This window comes from Danio rerio, chromosome 10 (genome assembly GCF_052040795.2).
Source record: "Danio rerio strain M-AB ecotype USA chromosome 10, GRCz13ab, whole genome shotgun sequence".
Classification (NCBI taxonomy): domain Eukaryota; kingdom Metazoa; phylum Chordata; class Actinopteri; order Cypriniformes; family Danionidae; genus Danio; species Danio rerio.
In genome coordinates this window covers 18,000,541-18,021,682 of record NC_141030.1, presented here as the reverse complement: position 1 = coordinate 18,021,682, position 21,142 = coordinate 18,000,541, and the positions used below count along the sequence as shown (strand labels likewise).

At 33.7% G+C, this 21,142-nt stretch overlaps 2 protein-coding genes across 4 annotated transcripts in view; one reads left to right on the top strand and one right to left on the bottom strand.

Annotated features, from left to right (window-relative positions):
* Positions 1–10,802, bottom strand: part of megf10 (multiple EGF-like-domains 10) — a 92,890-nt gene extending 82,088 nt beyond the window's left edge. The window contains 1 exon segment of the mRNA NM_001423788.1: positions 10,670–10,802. The gene's annotated coding sequence lies outside the window, so the exon portion shown is untranslated.
* Positions 10,803–13,539: 2,737 nt separating this feature from the next.
* si:dkey-184a18.5 lies at positions 13,540–18,708 on the top strand. 3 transcript variants are annotated; one of them, NM_001386319.1, is given in 4 exon segments: positions 13,540–13,584; positions 15,561–15,655; positions 18,385–18,441; positions 18,525–18,708. In NM_001386319.1, coding segments are annotated over 3 exon segments (315 nt in total). In that variant the 5' UTR covers positions 13,540–13,584; positions 15,561–15,562; the 3' UTR covers positions 18,690–18,708.
* The last annotated feature ends 2,434 nt before the right edge of the window (positions 18,709–21,142 follow it).

Below are 21,142 nucleotides of genomic sequence, written 5' to 3'. Positions count from 1 at the left end.
GCCCTCAAACACTCGAGGGAGAAATATAACAGCCGCCTCTTTATCTGTGAGGATAAAGAGGATGACTCATTTGAAGCTCTGTATCTGGTTTGTGGAAGATGTGGAAATATGCATGCCAATATAACCAATAACACATGATGAATGCCTCTCTTAAAAAAACATCTTTATAGTTTGTTTAGATTTTTTAAGTTGACCAATACACTTGATCTTAAATGATATGTGAGAGGATTTTAATGCACAGCATGAAAGTAGCTAAGCTGTAGCTAAGCCGTGGAGAAGTTATTTCATTACAGTTTTACAATCACTGTTGCCACAAATTTCAGAACCCTGAATTTTCAAAACTCTACACAAAATTCACAACCATTGCCAAAATTCATTACAACTTTTTTCTGACAACACAATTTTAAAATTAAGGCTCATTTTGTCAAAACACAACACACAATTTACACATCCGCACACACAAACAGCAGAACACATCAGAACTTTTGCAAAAAAAACACTTCATTAAAAACTTTTACAGTAAAACTGTACAGAACACACACGCCTTATTCGATATAAATTTGCTTCATTTACACACTCTGCTGTGATCAATCTTAAACACTCATATCATTTTACAGTTTTTTTCAATAGTCCACACACAATTTTGAAAACCGGGTTCTTTTTTTCAAAATATAACCACAATTATTCAAACACCACACTCAATTTGCAGAATTCCTAGATTGTTTGCAAAATGACACACTTCAGTCAAAACATACTCTTAATTCTAATAGTTGAAAAAATGGCAATATTTTGACATGCACTGTTAACCCTTACTGTAGATTATGCAGTAAATAACTGTAAAATAGCCAGTGTTTAGCTTTAATGAAAGGAAACAGTATTTTACTGTAAAATGAGCAGGATTTGTATAAAACTCTGTAGTGCAAAGAATAAATTACAGTAATTCACTCTATGTACCCATTACAGATATTTACTGCGATAATAAATGGTAAATTACTGTTCAACCATTACTGCCCCATCTACTCTGATGCTTTATGTTGCTATTTATATTATAAATATGTGTGTTTTCCTTGGTTCCTTTTATGTTTTTAACATTGAGTATCAGGAGTCAACCAATGCCACAGAGCTTATTAAAAGGTAAGTATGAGATATGGACGAGATGCATTTAAAGGCAAAAATATTCACACAGAGCAAAGAAATTGTCGCAATAATTATTATAACTTTGTTTACTTTTCCTAAAATTAATCTAATTTGCCTAGTTTGATCTATAGTTAAGCTTTAAATTGCACTTTCAACTGAATATTAGTATTTTGCAAAAGTACTAGTAAAAATGTGTTATTTAAAAAAAGATATCTTAAACAGCACGTACATACATGTTTGCAGAGATTCAATGAATATGTCAGGTAAACTTCAAATGAAGTAAAAGTAGCATTAACAGTATAGTTTAAAGGCTTTCCTAATTAAATGTATAAATCCGGTTATTTGTTGTGTTTTTTATTATTACTACAGATTTGGAATGACACAAGGATCAGATTATTTATATAGATATATATATATATTTTTTGCTATGGATGAAGTTTCTATATTTTCATTGTTTTTATTTAACGATATATGCATAATTGTGATAAATGTTGGCAGTTGCTTTAAAAATATGCTATGCACTAGAGGTGTCAAACTCCTGGAGGGCCGCAGCGCAGCAGAATTTAGTTCCAGCCCTGATTCAACACACTACCTTTAGATTTAGTTTGATCAGGTGTGTTTAATTAGGGTTAAAGCTTAACTGCACTGTTACCCTGTAGATTATGCAGTAAATAACTGCAAAATAGCCAGTGTTTTGCTGTAATGAATGGAAACAGTATTTTACTATAAAATGAGTAGACTTTGTATAAAATTGTGTAGTGCAAAGAATAAATTCAGTAAATTACTTTGCACATTACATGTAGTAACTGTGACAATAAATGGCAAATTACTGTTCAACCATTACTGTCCCATCTACTCTGATACTCTGATTTATGTTGCTGTTTATAGAGACGTGCATTTTGAAGGCAGAAACAATGATTTAGGCCACACTCCCACAGGCTGTCTGTCTTATTCTAAACACAAAGGTGTTAGAAAAAGTTTCAGAAAATGCTGGCCCTTTAAGGGAGTCAGGTGTTTGATTTGTTTACTGCTGAGTGTGTTCTATTCTCTGCCCATCAATTCAGATGTAGAGTCTGACATGTTTTAGGCTTTAAATAAGAATCTACAATGAGTAAGTAAAATGTGTTCAAATGTTTTTGAGGGTTTTTAAAATAAGGCTGCGTTTTAAGTTATATTGTTGTTGTCTTGAACTGTGTACTTGAAGGCTACATTGTTAGCTAGTTAGCCTCTCCTCATATAACTTCTTACATTACTTTTGTTTAAGTATATTTATTTATTGGATATTGCATATTGCCAAAATCTACAGATGCTAACAGTTTCATGTATCTTTCTGGCAACTAAGCAGTTTTTATGCACCATTAAATTCCATCATCTCAGTAATGTAACATATGCACAGAAATCATCACAGGGAATCACAAAAAATATGATACACATAACCATCTACACACAAAAGCTCCACTGTCAGCTCCCAGGTTGTGAGTTTGTTGCTAAGTATTTTTCAGAGCTGTGTTTCCACCTATGAATTTATATTAGAAACAATAGAAACGTTTTTGGTCATGATATTTTTTTAAGTAAATAATAATTATAACAATAAAAGATTGGATCTTTTGGATTTTCAGTGTTGCCAACTTTATTTTTTGTTTTTTATAATTATTTTAAACTTTTTATTGAGAATTGACACAGTATGTGCCTGTGTTTGACAAACATGTTTCTATCTATATCTAGAGTGTGTGTGTTCTTTTCATATTCCTATTTTTTTAATTATTTGAAACTTAAATAATAATAATTATACTAAATAATTAAATAAAATAATTAAACTAAAAATAATAATTATTCTGTGTCTTTTGCTGTTCAGTTTTGTTATGCATGGTCAGCATTGAGGAGAGAGTAACAAATTTCACTGAAGCACTATGTGTGTGTGTGTGTGTGTGTGTGTGTGTGTGTGTGTGTAGCTCCCACCCTGCTTCAACATTACCTGTAGATTTCTAACAAGGCTTAATTAGTTTGATCAGGTGTGTTTAATTAGAGTTACAGCTTAAAGTCCCAGTCACACTGCAATTTTCTTCCTACAGACTTCCATTTTTACGCATGTGAATTCTGCAGACTTAGAATGCAAGCTCATGCGACAAATATCACAGTTTGCAGCATTGGAAACTTCAAGCTTGGACCAGTGAAATCACATGTGATTGCTTGAGACCAATCAAAGATCAAAACATGACCTCTCTGGACAGAAATTTAAACTATGGACCAGTCACTTGCTTTTTCAATCTCTAATTATTTTGTTTAATCCTACACCTTTTCGCAGTTCCGTATGACAGAATTTCGCTTGCTCAAACGTTAGTGTGACCGCAGCCTTACTGTGCAGACCTGTGGCTCTCAGTAATATGTAAGACGATATTTATATCTGCTGATTTTTTAATTTTGTTATACATTTTCTGTTGTATATTTGTTAGCTGCCAAAATAATAAAATACATTTGTCTGAATTTTTATGCTTTCTATTTTTAATAACAGGTAAGAATACTAATTAATTTTAGTAACACTATGACATACTATTAATGTGTATGCAGTATAAGGCTGTGAGTTGTAACACTACAGTACAGTAATTAACTGTACACAGTTTCCAGTTAGTTACCACTACTGCTCTATTACAGTAATTAACAGGCAACACTGTTGCCAGCTACTCACTGTAATGGTTCGGTTACAGTAAATAACTGGCAACACTGTTGCCAGCTACTCACTGTAATGGTTCGGGTAGAGTAAATAACTGGCAAAACTGTTGCCAGCTACTCACTGTATTGGTTCAGTTACAGTAAATAACTGGCAACACTATTGCCAGTTACTTACTGTAACCAAACTTTTACAGTGAGTAGCTGGCAAGTGTTGCCAGTATTCTACTGTAAAAAAAGCCCGGTAAGGGCTAACAGTGTAGTCTTCAGCATTAATGTGCATAAATACACAGTCTTTGATTTTATTTATTCAATGTAGTTTTGAGAGCTGAGGTGCATGTTTTTCTCAGATTTTCTCAGACACATGAAGGTAAGTGTACAGAGGTAACTCTAACACACTTATAGATATACACATACACACTTTAATTTGCTGTTATACTCAATATTACTACATAAAAAAACATAAACTAAGCTTTTTTTGCACAGGCTTATGTAACCCCGCCTGTCCTACACCACCCAACCAGCTCTGAGCAGGGATCAAACCGGCGACCTTCCACATAGGAGTCGATTGCTCTAACAAGGAGGCTAAAGACCATGGTCTCTAGCATCTGTCGCTAGAGCACATTTAAAGGTCAGAGGAGTGAGGTTTACCTGCACAGCACCTACTGGCTGGCCTCCATTACACTCACCTCCCTAAACCTCACTCCCATCCGGGTCACGGCACCAATGTAACCCCGCCAGTCCTACCCCCACCCAACCCGCTCCAAGCTGGTATTGAACTGGTGACCTTTCGCATGGGAGTCGGCCTACATAACACTCATCTAAAGAGTTAATGGTGCCAACTGATGATCAACAGTAAAAATGACAAATTTGACCTCTTTCCAACAGGGAAAACCACCAACAATCAAAAGTGCATGATTATATGGTGTCCTGGCTTTGCAATCAAAAAATGTGGTTATAATGAAAGTCAATGGGGCAAAAACTGTTACAAACAGTAAATTAGAGAGAAAAAATGTAAATCTCATGCTGCACAAAAAACTAACAATGCATCACAGGCAATGTTGTTACTAATCTTTTACATGTCCAAGACTGTGATAAATGGTTTAAATAAATCCAATCCACGATTACTTTTTATATTGAAAATACGTTTTTGTTTTTTTCTCAAATAAGTGACACCATCTGTGAACATGGCAAATAAAGAGTTAAAATCCTGTCAATTTTCTTAAACATTTTGTAATTTTGATCAGGACTGAGGTTGATTAATAGATTTATGCAAAAAACAAAAACATTTATCTGATGCATTTTTGTGGAGTTTATTTATAAACTAATTTCGAGAGGATCACGTGCTTATGATTGCTTGCAGCTGGCCCCACATTATTCAATTTATAATTCACCAATCAGACGACTCCTAAGCCATTATAAGTACCCCAAGTTCCATATGACAGCCATATTTGTTTCGAAGAATTCCCCCTTCCACCCCTACTCCTCCTCCTTTCCTAGAGGGGTGGCACGGTGGCCCAGTGGTTAGCACTGTAGCCTCACAGCAAGAACGTCACTGGTTCTAGTCCTTTCCAAGCCAGCCGATGTTTCTGTGTGGAGTTTACATATTCTCCCCATGCTCACATGGGTTTCCCCCGGTTTCCCCGGTTTTCTTCCACCGTCAAAAAGCATAACACTGAAATTAATTAACTAATACAAATCGGCACCATGGACATGCTCCTAGTAAGTCGTTATCTCTTAAGAGCAATCACTATCTGTTCATTAGCTACTACAGCAGGGGAGTTCTCGAGATCTACTCCCCTCTCGCCTTGCAAATGGGATCGAGAGGATCTTATGAGCTCAGGGCTCTCTCCCAGGACAGCATGCCAAACAAGCTTTATAATCAATCATCAGCTAAGTACGAACTCTTAAAAGACCAGTTTAATTTAGTGGATGTTTTCATCTCGATCATAACGAAAAGGTAGTAAAATTGAATTTAGCGCACAAGGGTTAAATAAAAATCAATTTCTGCTACTGTATATGTCGTTTTCAAAAGAAGACGTAACCTTTAGAGCTAGTGTCTCAGGCACACTTAAAGTTTACGTGAATTAAAAATGTACAGTTTATTTTGCAGGAACATTGTTATTCTTTAGAGGAACATTTCATCTGTGCAAATTTAAAAATAAAAAAGTGTTTTGATTTGCTAATCATTAATTAAAGTCTCACCACAGCCACAATATTCTTACACATGTCCCCCCACAGTCCAAACCAGCCTGATCTCACGAGAAAACGTAAGTATTTTACGTTTTGCCAGTTTAGTGGCTAGTTCGTACGAGTTCGTACGAGTTCAGTCGTACGAAATGGTACGATTTTAAAAAGAAGGCGTGGCACCTAACCCCACCCCTAACCCCAACCGTCATTGGGGGATGAGCAAATCGTACTAAATTGTACGAATTAGATTGTACGAATTCATACGAATTACTAAATGAAAAAGTTACGAATTGCCGTGAAATTGTGTTGACATGCACTATAGGTGAATTGAATAAACTAAACTGGCCATGGTGTATGTGTGGGAATGAGTGTGAATGGATGTTTCCCAGTACTGGGTTGCAGCTGGAAGGGTATCCGCTGTGTAAAACATATGCTGGATAAGTTGGGGGTTTATTCCCCTGTGGTAAGCCCTGATAAATAAAGGGACTAAGCTGAAGGAAAATTAATTAATTTTCTGAAAGCACAGATGAAGCTCTTTAGTTTCATATTCCACATAAATTTATGACAAATAAAACAAAAAAACAAATTTAAAACAAATTTATGTATAAACACAAAGTTCACGTAAATATGTAGGTTGTGTATGTTTTATAGATACATGTTTACTTTGATCTGTGTATTAAACGACAGCTGCATACAGTACATTCTGCTGTCTATGCTATTATAATCAATCCAATTACAAAAGAAAACCTGATTTTTTTTCATTGCTCATGACTGAATCTACTGTAAAAAGATTATTAAGAATACATTACATGAATGCAGTGTTTTTTACTTACAGTTGAACTCAAAATTATTAGCCCCCCTGTTTATTTTTTCCCAATTTCTATTTAACAAAGGGAGATTTTTCCAACACATTTCTAAACATAATAGTTTTAATAACTCATCTCTAATAACTGATTTATTTTTATCTTTGCCATGATGACAGTAAATAATATTTGACTAGATATTTTTCAAGACACTTCTATACAGCTTAAAGTGACATTTATAGGCTTGATTAGGTTAATTAGGTTAACTAGGCAGGTTAGGGTAATTAGGCAAGGTATTGTATAACGATGGTTTGTTCTGTAGACTTTTGAAAAAAATATATAACTTAAAGGGGCTAATAATTTTGACCTTAAAATGGTTTATAAAAAAGTAAATAAACTGCTTTCATTCTAGCCGAAATAATACAAATAAGACTTTCTCCAGAAGAAAAAATATTATCAGACATACTGTGGGAATTTCCCTGCTCTGTTAAACATTGTTTGTGAAATATTTTAAAAAGGAAAAAAATTCAAAGGGGGGCTAATAATTTTGGCGTTTTTTACATTATAGGCTAACAGTAAACATACTGTTGACACACAGTAATATTAAAATACCAAGTAAAATACCAAGTAAAACAAAATGTCCCCTTTAACACCTTTATTGAGTAAAGATTGAGAAAATGAAAATTATGCAGATAGATCTACCTTTTACTTCACTGTTTTTCTTGCTTGAGGGCATACCCCACTATATATATATATATAAACCAGAGATATATACTACATATACTTTTACTAAGTGCAAGAAAGACCATAACAATAAATTGGATGAAGCCACACCCTCCAACAATAATACAGTGGATAGAAAAACTTGATTGTATATATTGAATGGAGTATTTGACTGCTCAACTTCAATTAAAACTGGATATTTTTAAACAAAGACGGGCACCTGTTATGTTGTATCTGAATAGGACATAGTATTTCTAGCTCCTTTTTTTAACTGAAAATATTGTATGTTGGTTTATTTTTATTTTTAAATTTTTGTAATTTATTTTTATTTACATCTGCGGCTATTGTCGTTTTTTTTTTTTTTTTTTTTTTTTTTAATAATTGCTCCTGTCACTGATTTTTTTGTTCTGTAAAATGTTTTAATTTAAAAAAAATAAAGTAAAAAAAAAAAAAAAACTTTTATTAAATTTTAAATAAATTTTAATAAATAATCACTGGGAAAACCCTGGAGTGTTATTGCATTGTTGAATGTTCAAAAGCCTTGACGTATGACGTAAAAAAAAATTATATTGTAATCAATGTCAATGAAGTTACCATATCAGGAATGTATGGTACTTTAATGCAGGTTTTAATGCATACCTATCAGACAAATCGTAGTTTTAACACGTTATAGAATTGTTTTTTTTTTTATGATTATTTATTTATTGCAGAACAAAGCCAGCATACATAGCTAGCAACAACTATATATAAGCCAGGGTTTGCATTAAATGAAAATAGAAATGAAAAATAGAAATGAAAAATAATAATAATAGTAAAATAAAGACAATAAAATAATAAATGAATACCAATCCACAGAAAAAGAAATACTCTGGGATGAGAATTAGCTACTTATAATATAAGAAGTTTTCTTAATACAATCAGACCATGCTTTGATTGTATGGGCTTTAGCTCTGTTAATTCTTGCAGTAGAACGTTCTAACAGCGCAAGATTTTTTAGTTCAATAAGCCACATTTTATCCGCTGGGAATGAGGGTCCATGCCATATTTAAAATGTAACCTTCTTGGCTGCAGTTAGTGCAGTAAGAAGTATCCTGCGTTGGGAAGTGTTTAGGTTTAGATCAGGGGTTCTCAAACCTTTTTCATCAAGCACCACCTCTGAAAAAATTGTCTCTCCAAGTACCACCATAATGAGCAGTATTGAAATAGAGTAGCGTAGTAGCCCCATTAAGCAGCTACAGCTCTGCCCAGTTTAAAAATGTGGCAGATTAATTCCAATTATTACGAATATTTATTATTGTCAGCCACTTAAACATTATAAATAGTCTGAACATTAACACTGCACTGTGCTTATATGTTAAAAAAAACTCAAAATGTCAATATTTAAATAAAATTTTGCTTTTAAAAGGTAAAAATGGTTTTCCAGAGATGGGTTGCGGCTTGAAGGGCATCCGCTGCATAAAAACTTGCTGGATAAGTTGGCGGTTCATTCTGCTGTGGCGACCCCGGATTAATAAAGGGACTAAGCCGACAAGAAAATGAATGAAGAATGAAGTTAAAAATGGTAGGTTACTGTTCTTAAAAAGTATTTTTTTTTAAAAACGGCTGTACTTAAACACCTGGAAATATTGCCTGGACCTAAGAAATATATGTCATCATATTTATATATAAATCATATGATAAATTTTGAAATATATGTAACATGTACATACATGTATGATATAATTGATTCCTCTGCGTACCACTATAAGGAAGCCCACGTACCACTAGTGGTTTATGTACCACAGTTTGAGAACCACTGGTTTAGATCATAATCATCATTCAATAAACAGATACGCTATAGTATTGTTTAGGTTTTGAATGGTAACAAATTTAACGGATGAAGTTAATTTAAAGACTGACACTAAGATCTGTGAAGAAGTAAGAATTACATTATATCACAAATGCATAAAGTTGAATGATATCAAATCAATGGGGTTTAAGAATCGAGAACTCATCTTTGTATGTCACTGACATCACAGGTTTTTTTCCTCAAACTGTCCAGTTAACACACACTCACACGTGTCCCTGTCAATCAAAGCATTGTCCGATTCGGCAGAAAACAAAACATGTTTATATTTCTTCTTTTTCTCAGTCTCCACTGAACACAATAAAACAGCAACAAAAAAGTATCAATCTTTTTATGAAATGTAATCTTGTTTTAATCTTACTAAACGTAATCTTGTCTCAGTTCCCCACGGTGACATTTAGGCATTGCTGGAAATCTTTATGTAAAATTCAGATCAATTATTAAGAGTCTTCCAAAAAAGTGTGTGTGTGGACGAAGAGATCAACATACAGCCACGCAGCTCAAGTAAACTTTCTCAGCAACTTATTTTTGTCTCCCAGAAACATTGGTCAATGGAAAACCCTGTAATTATGATGGGAATAATGCTGTTTTTATTGCAAGCAGATGCAGCACCAGCCTGCTTGCCTTAACAAACCCATGTATGATAATCATATGATCACAATCAAAGTCATTTGTCACACAAAAGACACCCTAAGATCGAGTCAGCAGATTCAACTGAATTTCCGCACAGTAAACATCCCTCAACATCCCTCAAAATTACCAGGTGACCCAGCCATTGCAGTACAGAAATGCCATATATAATGCTGTTCTGAGTTTGAGATGATTCTGTTTCAGAAATGACACAAACTTAGAGGAGGACTACAATCAATTGTGAGCCTGTGAAGCAGTTTAAGAAACTACACCTTAAATGATTCAATGAAGAATGAATGTGAGTCACCTGAGCGTAAACTGAGGAACAAAACACAGACACACTTAGTAGGGGCCACTTTCACTCACTCTTTTTTTCTCAGGGTACACAAAACTTTCAGAAGCAAATCTGAAATAAACAAACCAACCATACTGAAGCAAAAGCATAATTAATGAATAATACACGTTATAAAATAAACAAATAAATGTTATAATCTCTTAGCGACGTTGATGTGATCAACACTTCATTAACGAGACATATAGGCTCAGCCTTTCCCAATATTCTTGCTCATCATGAATATCTTATTGAAATGCTTTAGATGTACAGAGTATAAAATCTAAGTTATTCGTTTGTCATAGCCTATAATGTAAAGTGATTCACAAAAAGAAAACTCACCAATTTTAAACAAAAGTTTTTGTTCGGTCCAAACACATGGGGTCCGCTTAAATGAACGCCAAATTAGCTCAAATATTTTCACAGAAGCGCACAAAGAATAGAGTGATGAACACAGACGCGCTTGCGCTCCTTCAACTTCACATGAGACGCGACGCGACAGAAACGCATCTCGACGATGACGCCACACGACAGCAGCCAATAGGAGCAGGTGCAATGTGTTGAGTGAAAGTTTTTTTTTTTTTTTTTTTTTTTGCAACAACAACCGGCATGTAGTTTCATTTAACAACCAAAGCACTTCACATTCTTTAACAAGAAGGATTACACGAGAAAATTAAAAAAAGAAATTAAAAGAAAAAGAAAAAGGAGGAGAGGTGATGATCAATTTACATACAAATATGTCATACATATATTTTAAAATAGTGTTATTAAAAGAATTTATTAAATGCACTTTTGATACAGAAAACTCATGTATATAAACATTTTATTTAAAAAAAATAATGGAGGAGCCTATATAAATCATTTTAATTGCTTAATTTTTTTAGACACTAAAATTATTTTGACAAAAATTTCTAGCACAATGAAAAGAGGTTTGCTTTGTGCCAACTTGCATTTGTGAAAATGAAATTTACATAGTAATAGAACAAAGTTTATGATAAAACCAGTATCTTTTAAAGAGCAGTCCTATTACATATTAATTCAAAATCATGTTAATAAGATAAGGAGGGAAAGTGAAATATCATGAGCAATGAATGCTTCCACATTAATCCTAAAATGTTGAGTATATTGGCAGGACCTAAATAAATGTGGAATAGGTTCCTTAAAGCATTTACAAAAACTTTTGTAGGGTAAAATCGATGGATTAATTTAAATGATGTTATATTTATTTTGTCTTATTTGTAAGGAAAACAAATCGAGGTAATGGCCATACTTGAGTCTAGTTTACATTATTAAATATATTGGTCCGGTAAAAAACAAACAAAAAAAAAAACATAAAGAATAGAAGTATTCTCTTTTAAGATTAAAGATGTAATTTTGTGATTATTATGCTTAAATCCAGAAAAAACATAAAGCCGACTGAGGTCTCAGATCTAGATAGACAAAATGATACTGATACACAGCATATGTAACAGCATGTATTGCCCCAGTAAACACTTTAAAATTCCCATACTGTAATTTGTATCTTCTAATAAAGTCTGTGAATGTAAATAATGTACCTTCATTATTAAATAACTGACTAACTAATATCAGCCCTTTGATAAATACATTTGGGAAAAAATAGTGATTAGAATAAGATAACTATGAGGGGAGCAGTTGTTTATAAATACACATCCATATAGTAAACACTTGTTGGTGAGATTTAAAGTTTGATGGAAGATAAAATTGGAAGAAGAACTGAAATCACATGTACTTTTATTATAATTATTTTAATTCAAAGATATTTCACACTCAACTACAAATGAAAGATTCTAAACAATTGCCCACTGGTAGTAATTCACATTTATTTATGTTAAGGCAAAGACCTGAGACTTTAGAAAAGGGTTTAAGAGTCTCTTTGGCTGTGGCAACCTGTGAAGCATCCTTTAAAAACAAAACAGTATGATCTGCTAACTGGCTTATTACCACTTTAGTTTTTTCAAAAGATACTTGTTTTAACATGCTTTCTCTAATATGGATATTTAGAAGTTCTGTAGCTATCAAATAAGATACAGTGAAAATTGGCATCCCTTATAGTATAATTTAGATGTAGAAAATGTAGGAACCCAGTATTAGTTATCCGGTTGCTCCCAAACCAAACTGGGAAACTGTATTAATACAGTATATATAAAATCATGGACGTTCTATTTTATTTCACTACCGTTAAAAGCATTACAAGCAATTTAACCATTAAAGCCAGTACATTTTAATAGTTTCTAGTGTGTTTTGTGTGCTGTTTCATTAGGAGAATTTTAACATGTTACCAAGATAATGCATAATTCAATTTAATTAGAGTTTCAATTATAGCAATATAATTTTCAATATAACCATTAAAAACCCATTACAAATTATATGAAGCTTTTTGTTTTAGCAGGGTGGGATGTCTTGATGTAAGCTTAAAAAGTATTGTGCTATTTGCTCAAACTGCTTTATTAAATTTAAAATGAGCAGAAACAACAAATTGTGTGGAGCCCTTTTTACAGTGTAGACTACTTGAAAATGTATTTAAAAAACACATTTATACCATATTTTGTTCTTTCAAAAAGTAACTTTTAAAAACAGAATTAATTCAGCTGCGCCTAACTCCAATAATTATACTTGATTTTAGAAACTGCTGGCACACTGCTTTTGAGTGCTTTTAAATCTGTGATGTGGCGCCATCTAGAGCTCAATTTAGTAGGGAGTTTAATTCTGCACCATGGGGAACCGCATGACAGGGATTTTAACCTGGCGAAATCGCGTGCAAATGTATGTATTTGTTGCTTTATTATTTCTTTATTCGTTTATTTTCTTATTTGTTTTATTGCAAGGTGTTTTCGCTGTGCAAAACAAGATCATTATGCAAGTTTAACAAATGCATTTATCAAACATACTACATACATAAATACATACTAGATAAAAAAGTGTATATATATATATATATATATATATATATATATATATATATATATATATATATATATATATATATATATATATACATACACACACACACACATTTAATAATACATTTTAAAAAATTCAAATTTAAAAATAAATAATAAATTTATACATTTTATAAATGTAAATAAATACATTTATTTATTTATTTTTAATCTAGTATGTATAAACACAATCTACGGCTCAATGCCCAATCAAAAATCTGTAGTCAGCAGGAAGTCCCTCCGTGCACGTCTACTTCCTTCCTTAGAGCAGCTTCCGTCGCGCATTATTGACCATTGGTAAGAGTTTTTGCTCAGTAGAAAGTGTTGTACTCAACTGATCTATAAAAGAGAATAATATAGATCAGTGGTTGTACTCTATTGATATAAGTAATAATCTTACAGAAACTCTGAAAATATCGATGTATAAAGACGATTGACAAACGTTGTTTATTTAACCTACATTTACGATTCACAGTCATTGGTTGTGGCTCAAATATTGAGCTCCAGTATCCAGTAAGTGACATTTAGTGGCATCATAGGTAGGCAATGTGCATAATGTGTGGGTATAATTTTGAATTGTAAGATGCGATGCTGGTTTAACTTAACCTTTATGTTGATCCTGGATCATTGCTGTTCCAAAATATAACCCATAATTACTCAGTACCCTTTAACCTATCCCTGACTAAATTATTCAAAACATAAGAAAGGGTTTAAAGCCGCTTAACAATGGCGTAGAAGCTCCCCCTATCTGTAAACTAAACTTAACTTAAACTAACTAAATTTATCCCTTAAATCTTATTGGCTGATTGCATGTTATTTCAATCACATTAACTATATGCTTGTAGCAAAATAATAAAAGTCAAGCTCATACTACATATATATGCCAATCACATTTTATTGAGTTTGTTAAAACAGGCACAGATGACTATAAAACAATTGTAATGAAACTTACAAAACTGTAAAAGGCAACACTAGTTGATCTGTTTTTACAGAACAAACACAAGCTCCATACCTCCATATCATACCAACCTGATGTGTAAGAACAAGTTTGAATTGGAATGGCGTGAGGATGAGTAAAATTATGACTGAATTTTATAAATTTGACATTATTTATTCACCCTTAACTTGTTAAAAACATATTTGAGTTTCTTCTGTTGAACACAAACTCATTGGCTCATTGACTTTCATTGTATTTATTTTCCTACTATGGAAGTTACAATGGGTCCCATTTTTCAAAGACTTTGTGTGTTCAACAGAAGAAAGTAATTCATAGGTTTAAAATCACATGAGGACTCAGAGGGTTGTTTTAAAATATATGTTGAGGCGAAAAATGAGCTGCAATTCATAAATGCAGTAGGAGGATTGTTCATCGTTAGTTCAGGTAAACTCTACTGTGGTTAACAAATGAAAGATTATTGTACTGTTTTACCCAGAATTATAATGCCTTGATTTTTTTTTTACTTTTCATAAATCCTTGTGAAATGTTTGGATAACTTAATAAAATGACCTAAATATAAACACACAGTTGAAGTCAGAATTATTAGCCCCCTGTTTATTTTTCCCCTCTTTTTCTGTTTAAAGTAAAGAAGATTTTTTTGCAACACATTTCTAAACATAATAGTTTTAATTACTCATCTCTAATAACTGATTTATTTTATCTTTGCCATGATGACAGTAAATAATATTTGACTAGATATTTTTCAAGACACTTCTATACAGCTTAAAGTGACATTTAAAGGCTTAACTAGGTTAATTAGGTTAACTAGGCAGGTTAGGGTAATTAGGCAAGTTATTGTATAACGATGGTTTGTTCTGTAGACTATCAAAAAATATATAGCTTAAAGGAGCTAATAATTTTGACCTTGAAATGTGTTTTTAAAAAAAATTAAAAACTACTTTTATTCTACCTGAAATAAAGCAAATAAAACTTTCTACAGAAAAAAAAAATCAGAAATACTGTGAAAATTTCCTTGCTCTGTTAAACATAATTTGGGAAATATTTAAAAAAACAAACCAAAATTCTAAGGAGGGCTAATAATTCTGACTTCAACTGGATACAATCTTTGGAAATAGGCCAAGGGAAAAGCACTCTTATGTGTGCACACCAAAGAGCTACCTGGTAGCATTTGACAAATATAAACTGGTTGTCACTGTAACAACATTTATTATTATTTTTTTTTCATACCTGCAAATGCCCAATACACGTTAGGTATGAGTAATAATTTTTGAAAATTCGCAGTGATGAGCATGTCATTACTGTATGTCTTTCACAGGCATGTTGCTCTCCCAGAAGCTCTTTGTGGCTGGCAGTCTCATCAGACAACATTGCACCAGGACACAGTTGCCTGTCCTCACACTCTTCACAAAGGTACATTTGATGTCAGTTACATTACATCTATCCAAAATACTCAAACCCAAAAATAAAAACATACTTACTTTGGAAAAACTCGCTTAATTTTAGCATATTATTTCTGAAAACAAGTCGATATGTTTTGCTTGATTATAAAATGCTTCCTGATTTAAGAGTTGTTAGATATTTGGACTAGAAGCAAGACAAAACATCAGTAAGAAAAGTAATGGAAATTTTTAAAGTATTACAATTTCTTGTTTAGTTATGAAATTAATTATCATACATATACTTCTGCTCTGATGCGTTTTTTTTTAAATACGTCTCATCTGCTCACTAGGCCTGCATTTATTTGATCTGAAGTACAGCATATTTTTACTATTTAAAATGTTTTAGAATGTATATAATTCCTGTGGTAATTTTGGCATCATTACTCCAGTCACATGATCCTTTAGAAAAAAAAAATGTATATATATATATATATATATATATATATATATATATATATATATATATATATATATATATATATATATTTATATCTTAAATATATCTGTCGCCACTGGCTTGCATGGTTCAGGATCTGAAAAGCTACTCATCGATGAATTTGCTCTTTAGTGTTTGGACTCTAAATAATGACTTCAAACCACACTGAACTGAGCTAAACTGAACTGAACTTAAACACTAAAAACTGAACTACCCTGATCCAGTTACTATGACCATTTATGTGAAGCTGCTTTGACACAATCTACATTGTAAAAGTGCTATACAAATAAATCTGAATTGAATATATATATATGTATATATATATGTATATATATATATATATATATATATATATATATATATATATATATATATATATATATATATATGGGCAAAGCACTGGCACAGTAGGTAGTGCTGTCGCCTCACAGCAAGAAAGTCGCTGGTTCGAGCCTCGGCTCAGTTGGCGTTTCTGTGTGGAGTTTGCATGTTCTCCATGCGTTCGCGTGGGTTTCCTCCGGGTGCTCCGGTTTCCCCCACAGTCCAAAGACATGTGGTACAGGTGAATTGGGTAGGCTAAATGTCCGTAGTGTATGAGTGTGTGTGAATGTGTGTATGGATGTTTCCCAGAGATGGGTTGCGGCTAGATGGGCATCCGCTGCGTAAAAATAAGTTGGCGGTTCATTCTGCTGTGGTGACCCCGGATTAATAAAGGGACTAAGCCGACAAGAAAATAAATGAATGAATAATATATTTATAATATTTTATACCTTTAATATTATAATATTCTGATTTGCTGCTCCAAAGAAAAAAAAGTTTATGTATAGTATAATATTTATTATAAATAGATACATATATTTTATGGTATAAAATAAATAATATAATGTATAATATAATAATATAGTGTATAAAATATGGGGCGAGGCAGTGGCGCAGTAGGTAGTGCTGTCGCCTCACAGCAAGGTCACTGGGTCGCTGGTTCGAATCTCGGCTGCATATCATATGCATCCGTTGTGTAAAAACTTGCTGGATAAGTTGGTGGTTCATTCCGCTGTGGCGACCCCGGATTAATAAAGGGACTAAGCCGACAAGAAAATGAATGAATGTATAAAATAATATAATAATGGTATAAAATAAATGATATGATATATAAAATAATAATATAATGTATAAAATATAATGTATAAAATAATATAATAATGGAATAAAATAATTAATATATCAAATTAAAAAATGTAACGGCCTCCTCACTGGCCTTCCCAAAAAGTTGCAGCTTATCCAGAACGCTGCAGCCAGAATTCTGACCAGAACCAGGAAATCAGAGCACATCACACCTGTCCTCAGGTCTTTATACTGGTTCCCAGTCACATCCAGAATACATTTTAAAGTATTATTACTGGTCTATAAATCACTAAATTGCCTTGGACCTAAATACATTACAGATATGCTGACTGAATACAAACCAAATAGATCCCACAGATCTTTAGGGCCAAATAAACTAAAAATTCCGAGAGTTCAGTCAAAGCAGGGTGAATTGGCTTTCAGCTACTACGCCGCTCGCTGCTGGAATCAGCTTCCAGAAATGATCAGATGTGCTCCAACATTAGGCACATTCAAATTAATCACACTATTATGTCTTTTTCTTCTTTTTCATTCTTTTATAACATATTTTAACACATTTTAATCTGTTTTGAATCTTTTTTATTGTTTGTTCTTTTTTATTTTCTTATACTTGTCTTTATGTAAAGCACTTTGAATGGCCACCGTGTATGAAATGTGCTATATAAATAAACTTGCCTTGCCTATAATGTTTTCAGCTGTTTTTGATGGAAAGAATATTCAGTTGAATGGCATTTACCTGAAAATGAAATTGTTCGTGACATTATAAGGATCATGTGACTGGTGAAAACATGCTACAAATTTAGCTTTGAAATCACGGGACTAAATTAAATTTCAAACCGTAAACATATTGTAGATTTACTGGTCAAATAAGGGCAGTCTTGGCGATCAGAAGTAGTTTTTCTTTGAAATAAAATTTTTCTAAAACTTCTATAATTAAAAAAAATAAGAATTCTCTACAGGGTTTCACTGTTTTTGAAGTAGCATAGCCAACACGGAGTATGACATTTTGAACACAGCTCGTGAAGATGTTTATCACGGTTCCTAATGTCAAGTGCATTACAGGTAGCATTGATGCACATATGCTTAAATTGAGCATACAAAATGAGTTAATGTCATTGTCACATCATTCTGCCTGTTTGCAGGACCCATGCCCTCTGTGCGATGAAGCAAAAGCAGAACTTGAACCATATAAACACAGGGTAAGCAGTCAGTTCACACACACTAATCTCATATTCATTTGATTATTTCTTTAATTAGTGTCTCCTTTTATTTTCCATTTCAGTTTGAGCTGCAGGAGGTTGATATCACCCTTCCAGAGAATAGAGTCTGGTTTGACAGATACAGATATGACATTCCTGTCTTTCATTTAAATGGACAGTTTTTGATGATGCACCGTGTGAACTCAACTCTCCTTGAAAAACATCTAAGTAAAGCAATTGAACATTAATACTCAAGAGATGTTATGCAGCGTAGTCTTCATTTCATTAAGGATCTATTTAACAATAGTTGTACCCCAGTTATCATTTTCACAGATTTTCAAGAGTTCACACTTAGCTGATGATTGATTATAAGCAAGTTTAGCATGCTGTCCCGGGAGAGAGCTCCCTCCCATTTGCAGGGCGAGTGGGGAGCCTTGGCCTGAGGTAGATCTCGACAACTCCCCCCTTGATAAGAGCTGATGACTTAAATTACAGGTGTCAAACTCAGTTCCAAAAGGGCCGCAGCTCTGCACAGTTTAGTTCCTACCCTAATTAAACACACCTGATCAAACTAGTTGAGTCCTTCAGGCTTGTTTGAAACCTACAGGTAAGTGCGTTGGAGCAGGGTTGGAACTAAACTGTGCAGGGCTTTGGCCCTCCAGGAATTGAGTTTGACACCCCTGATTTAAATGAATGCTATGGAGAGATATGCTGCAGGATGAGAGACTGACTGTAGTGCTAAATTTAGATTGATCAATTCACTTGTAGTGCATGTTTTTGGAATGTGGGAGGAAACCAGAGGACCCGGGGAAAACCCACGCGAGCACGGGAAGAACATGCAAACTACGCACAGAAACGACCGCCGGCCTGTTAAAGGACTAGAACCGGTGATGTTTTTGCTGTGAGGCAACAGTGCTAACCACTGGGCCGCCTTATGAAGGGGAAAGGTGAAGAGGTAGGGGTGGAAGGGGGGATTCTTCAAATCGAAGATGACTAGTGAAAAACCCTGGCTCTTTATAGTGGGTTAGAAATGGCCTGATTGGTGGATCAAACGTGTTGAGAAGTTGTTCCTAAACAGCAAACTCAGTGTCACACCCCTGCTCCGATTATGGTACACTCCAATCTTCTAATTCAATCAGGACTCCCTCAAGGGCTTTATTAACTGCACCTGTGCCTACAGTTTGCTATTCTCTGGCAGCACATGGCTGAACTGTGCAAAGGACTGAATTTGATCTCCTTTGTTTTCCTGCGTGTGTGAGCGTATTTGACCATGTAAGTGGCTTTTGTATGATTTAAGTTGACTTAAGTGCTCATGTTTGCCATAATTCTGTTTAGTTATGTACTTTGTTTGTTGGTAAACTGAAGCATTTGTATTTCTGTTATTTCCTCACTGATTACTGACACATTGTATTTTTTATCTTTCCTTGCAGAAAACCACACACAATCACCGACACACACATGCATACTTTTCCTCCGGAGTACAAATCCTTGTCAATGCTAATAAATACAACTAAATGGAGTGACTAGACTGGACCTCTGTTCTTACCGACAGCACCACTGGCTTCAAGCTAGCTACCTAAACAATCACTCCTAATCTCCTTTTCAATACATGTTAATGCAGAACCAGCCATGTTCAATCATAATCACGTGATCCTCTCGAAATTACTTTGAATAAACTTCATTTAAAATAGCCAGGTTGGCCCTTTGGAGGCTTCACAATTTGGTATCCAGGACTTGGAATAAAACTGTTGTTTATAATGTTATATTCAAGATTTGTATTATAATCAACAACAGATTATGCAAGATCAACATATTGTAATGTCACCCATTGTGAAAACACATAGTTAAGGGTCAACGTGGATGACTAGAGTATTTTGTTATTAGTTATCATACAATGGTAAAACATTGAGTTTAACGTTCTACCATGATATTCATTCATGGCTTTATATTAGCCTTACAGGAACATAAAGGGTTAGTTCACTCAAAAACAGAAACTCTAGCATCAGTGAGTAATTAAAAACAATTCTAATCCCTAAACTTTTGTTCATCTTAAATAAGCACATTTTAGATTAAATTTGAGAGCCCTCATCTAGAAACGGAAGCAAAAACATTGTCAAAACATTACATGTGAGTTCAGTGGTTCAACTGCAATCATACAAAGCTCCAAGAAAACTTTTGGGAAGCACTTTGCTTGTCAGGGTTTTCTCTACCTCATTTGGTCGGCAGGGTGCATGTCTACTATGGCAGTATGATGTATTACCAGTCTACTGTGCAACACCCAAGTATTGTATTGCCGTAGTAAATAAGCACCATGATGTGAGGTATTTTTGATGTATTTTGACTAACAAAAGTCGTTTTGAAGCTTGATTTGATTAGGTTTAGTTGAACCACTGAAGTCGGATAATGTTTTGGGTTTCCCATTCTGGACTTTGAATGTCTCGGGGCCAATTCTGTTTTGTGAATCTGGAAATCTGCAGATAAAACAAAAAAGAAAATCTGGAATATGAGGCTTAAAAAATAAATAAATACAGTCTGAAAAATATAATAAACACTGAGCCAGGCTCCTGCAGAGTTTACCTCCAATTTGTTTTAACACACCTGCTAGGAAGTTTTTAGTACACTAGTTAAGAGCTCGACCAACTGGTTCAGGCGTGTTTAATTGGGGGTTTGCAGGACACTGGCACTCCAGGACCAAGTTTGG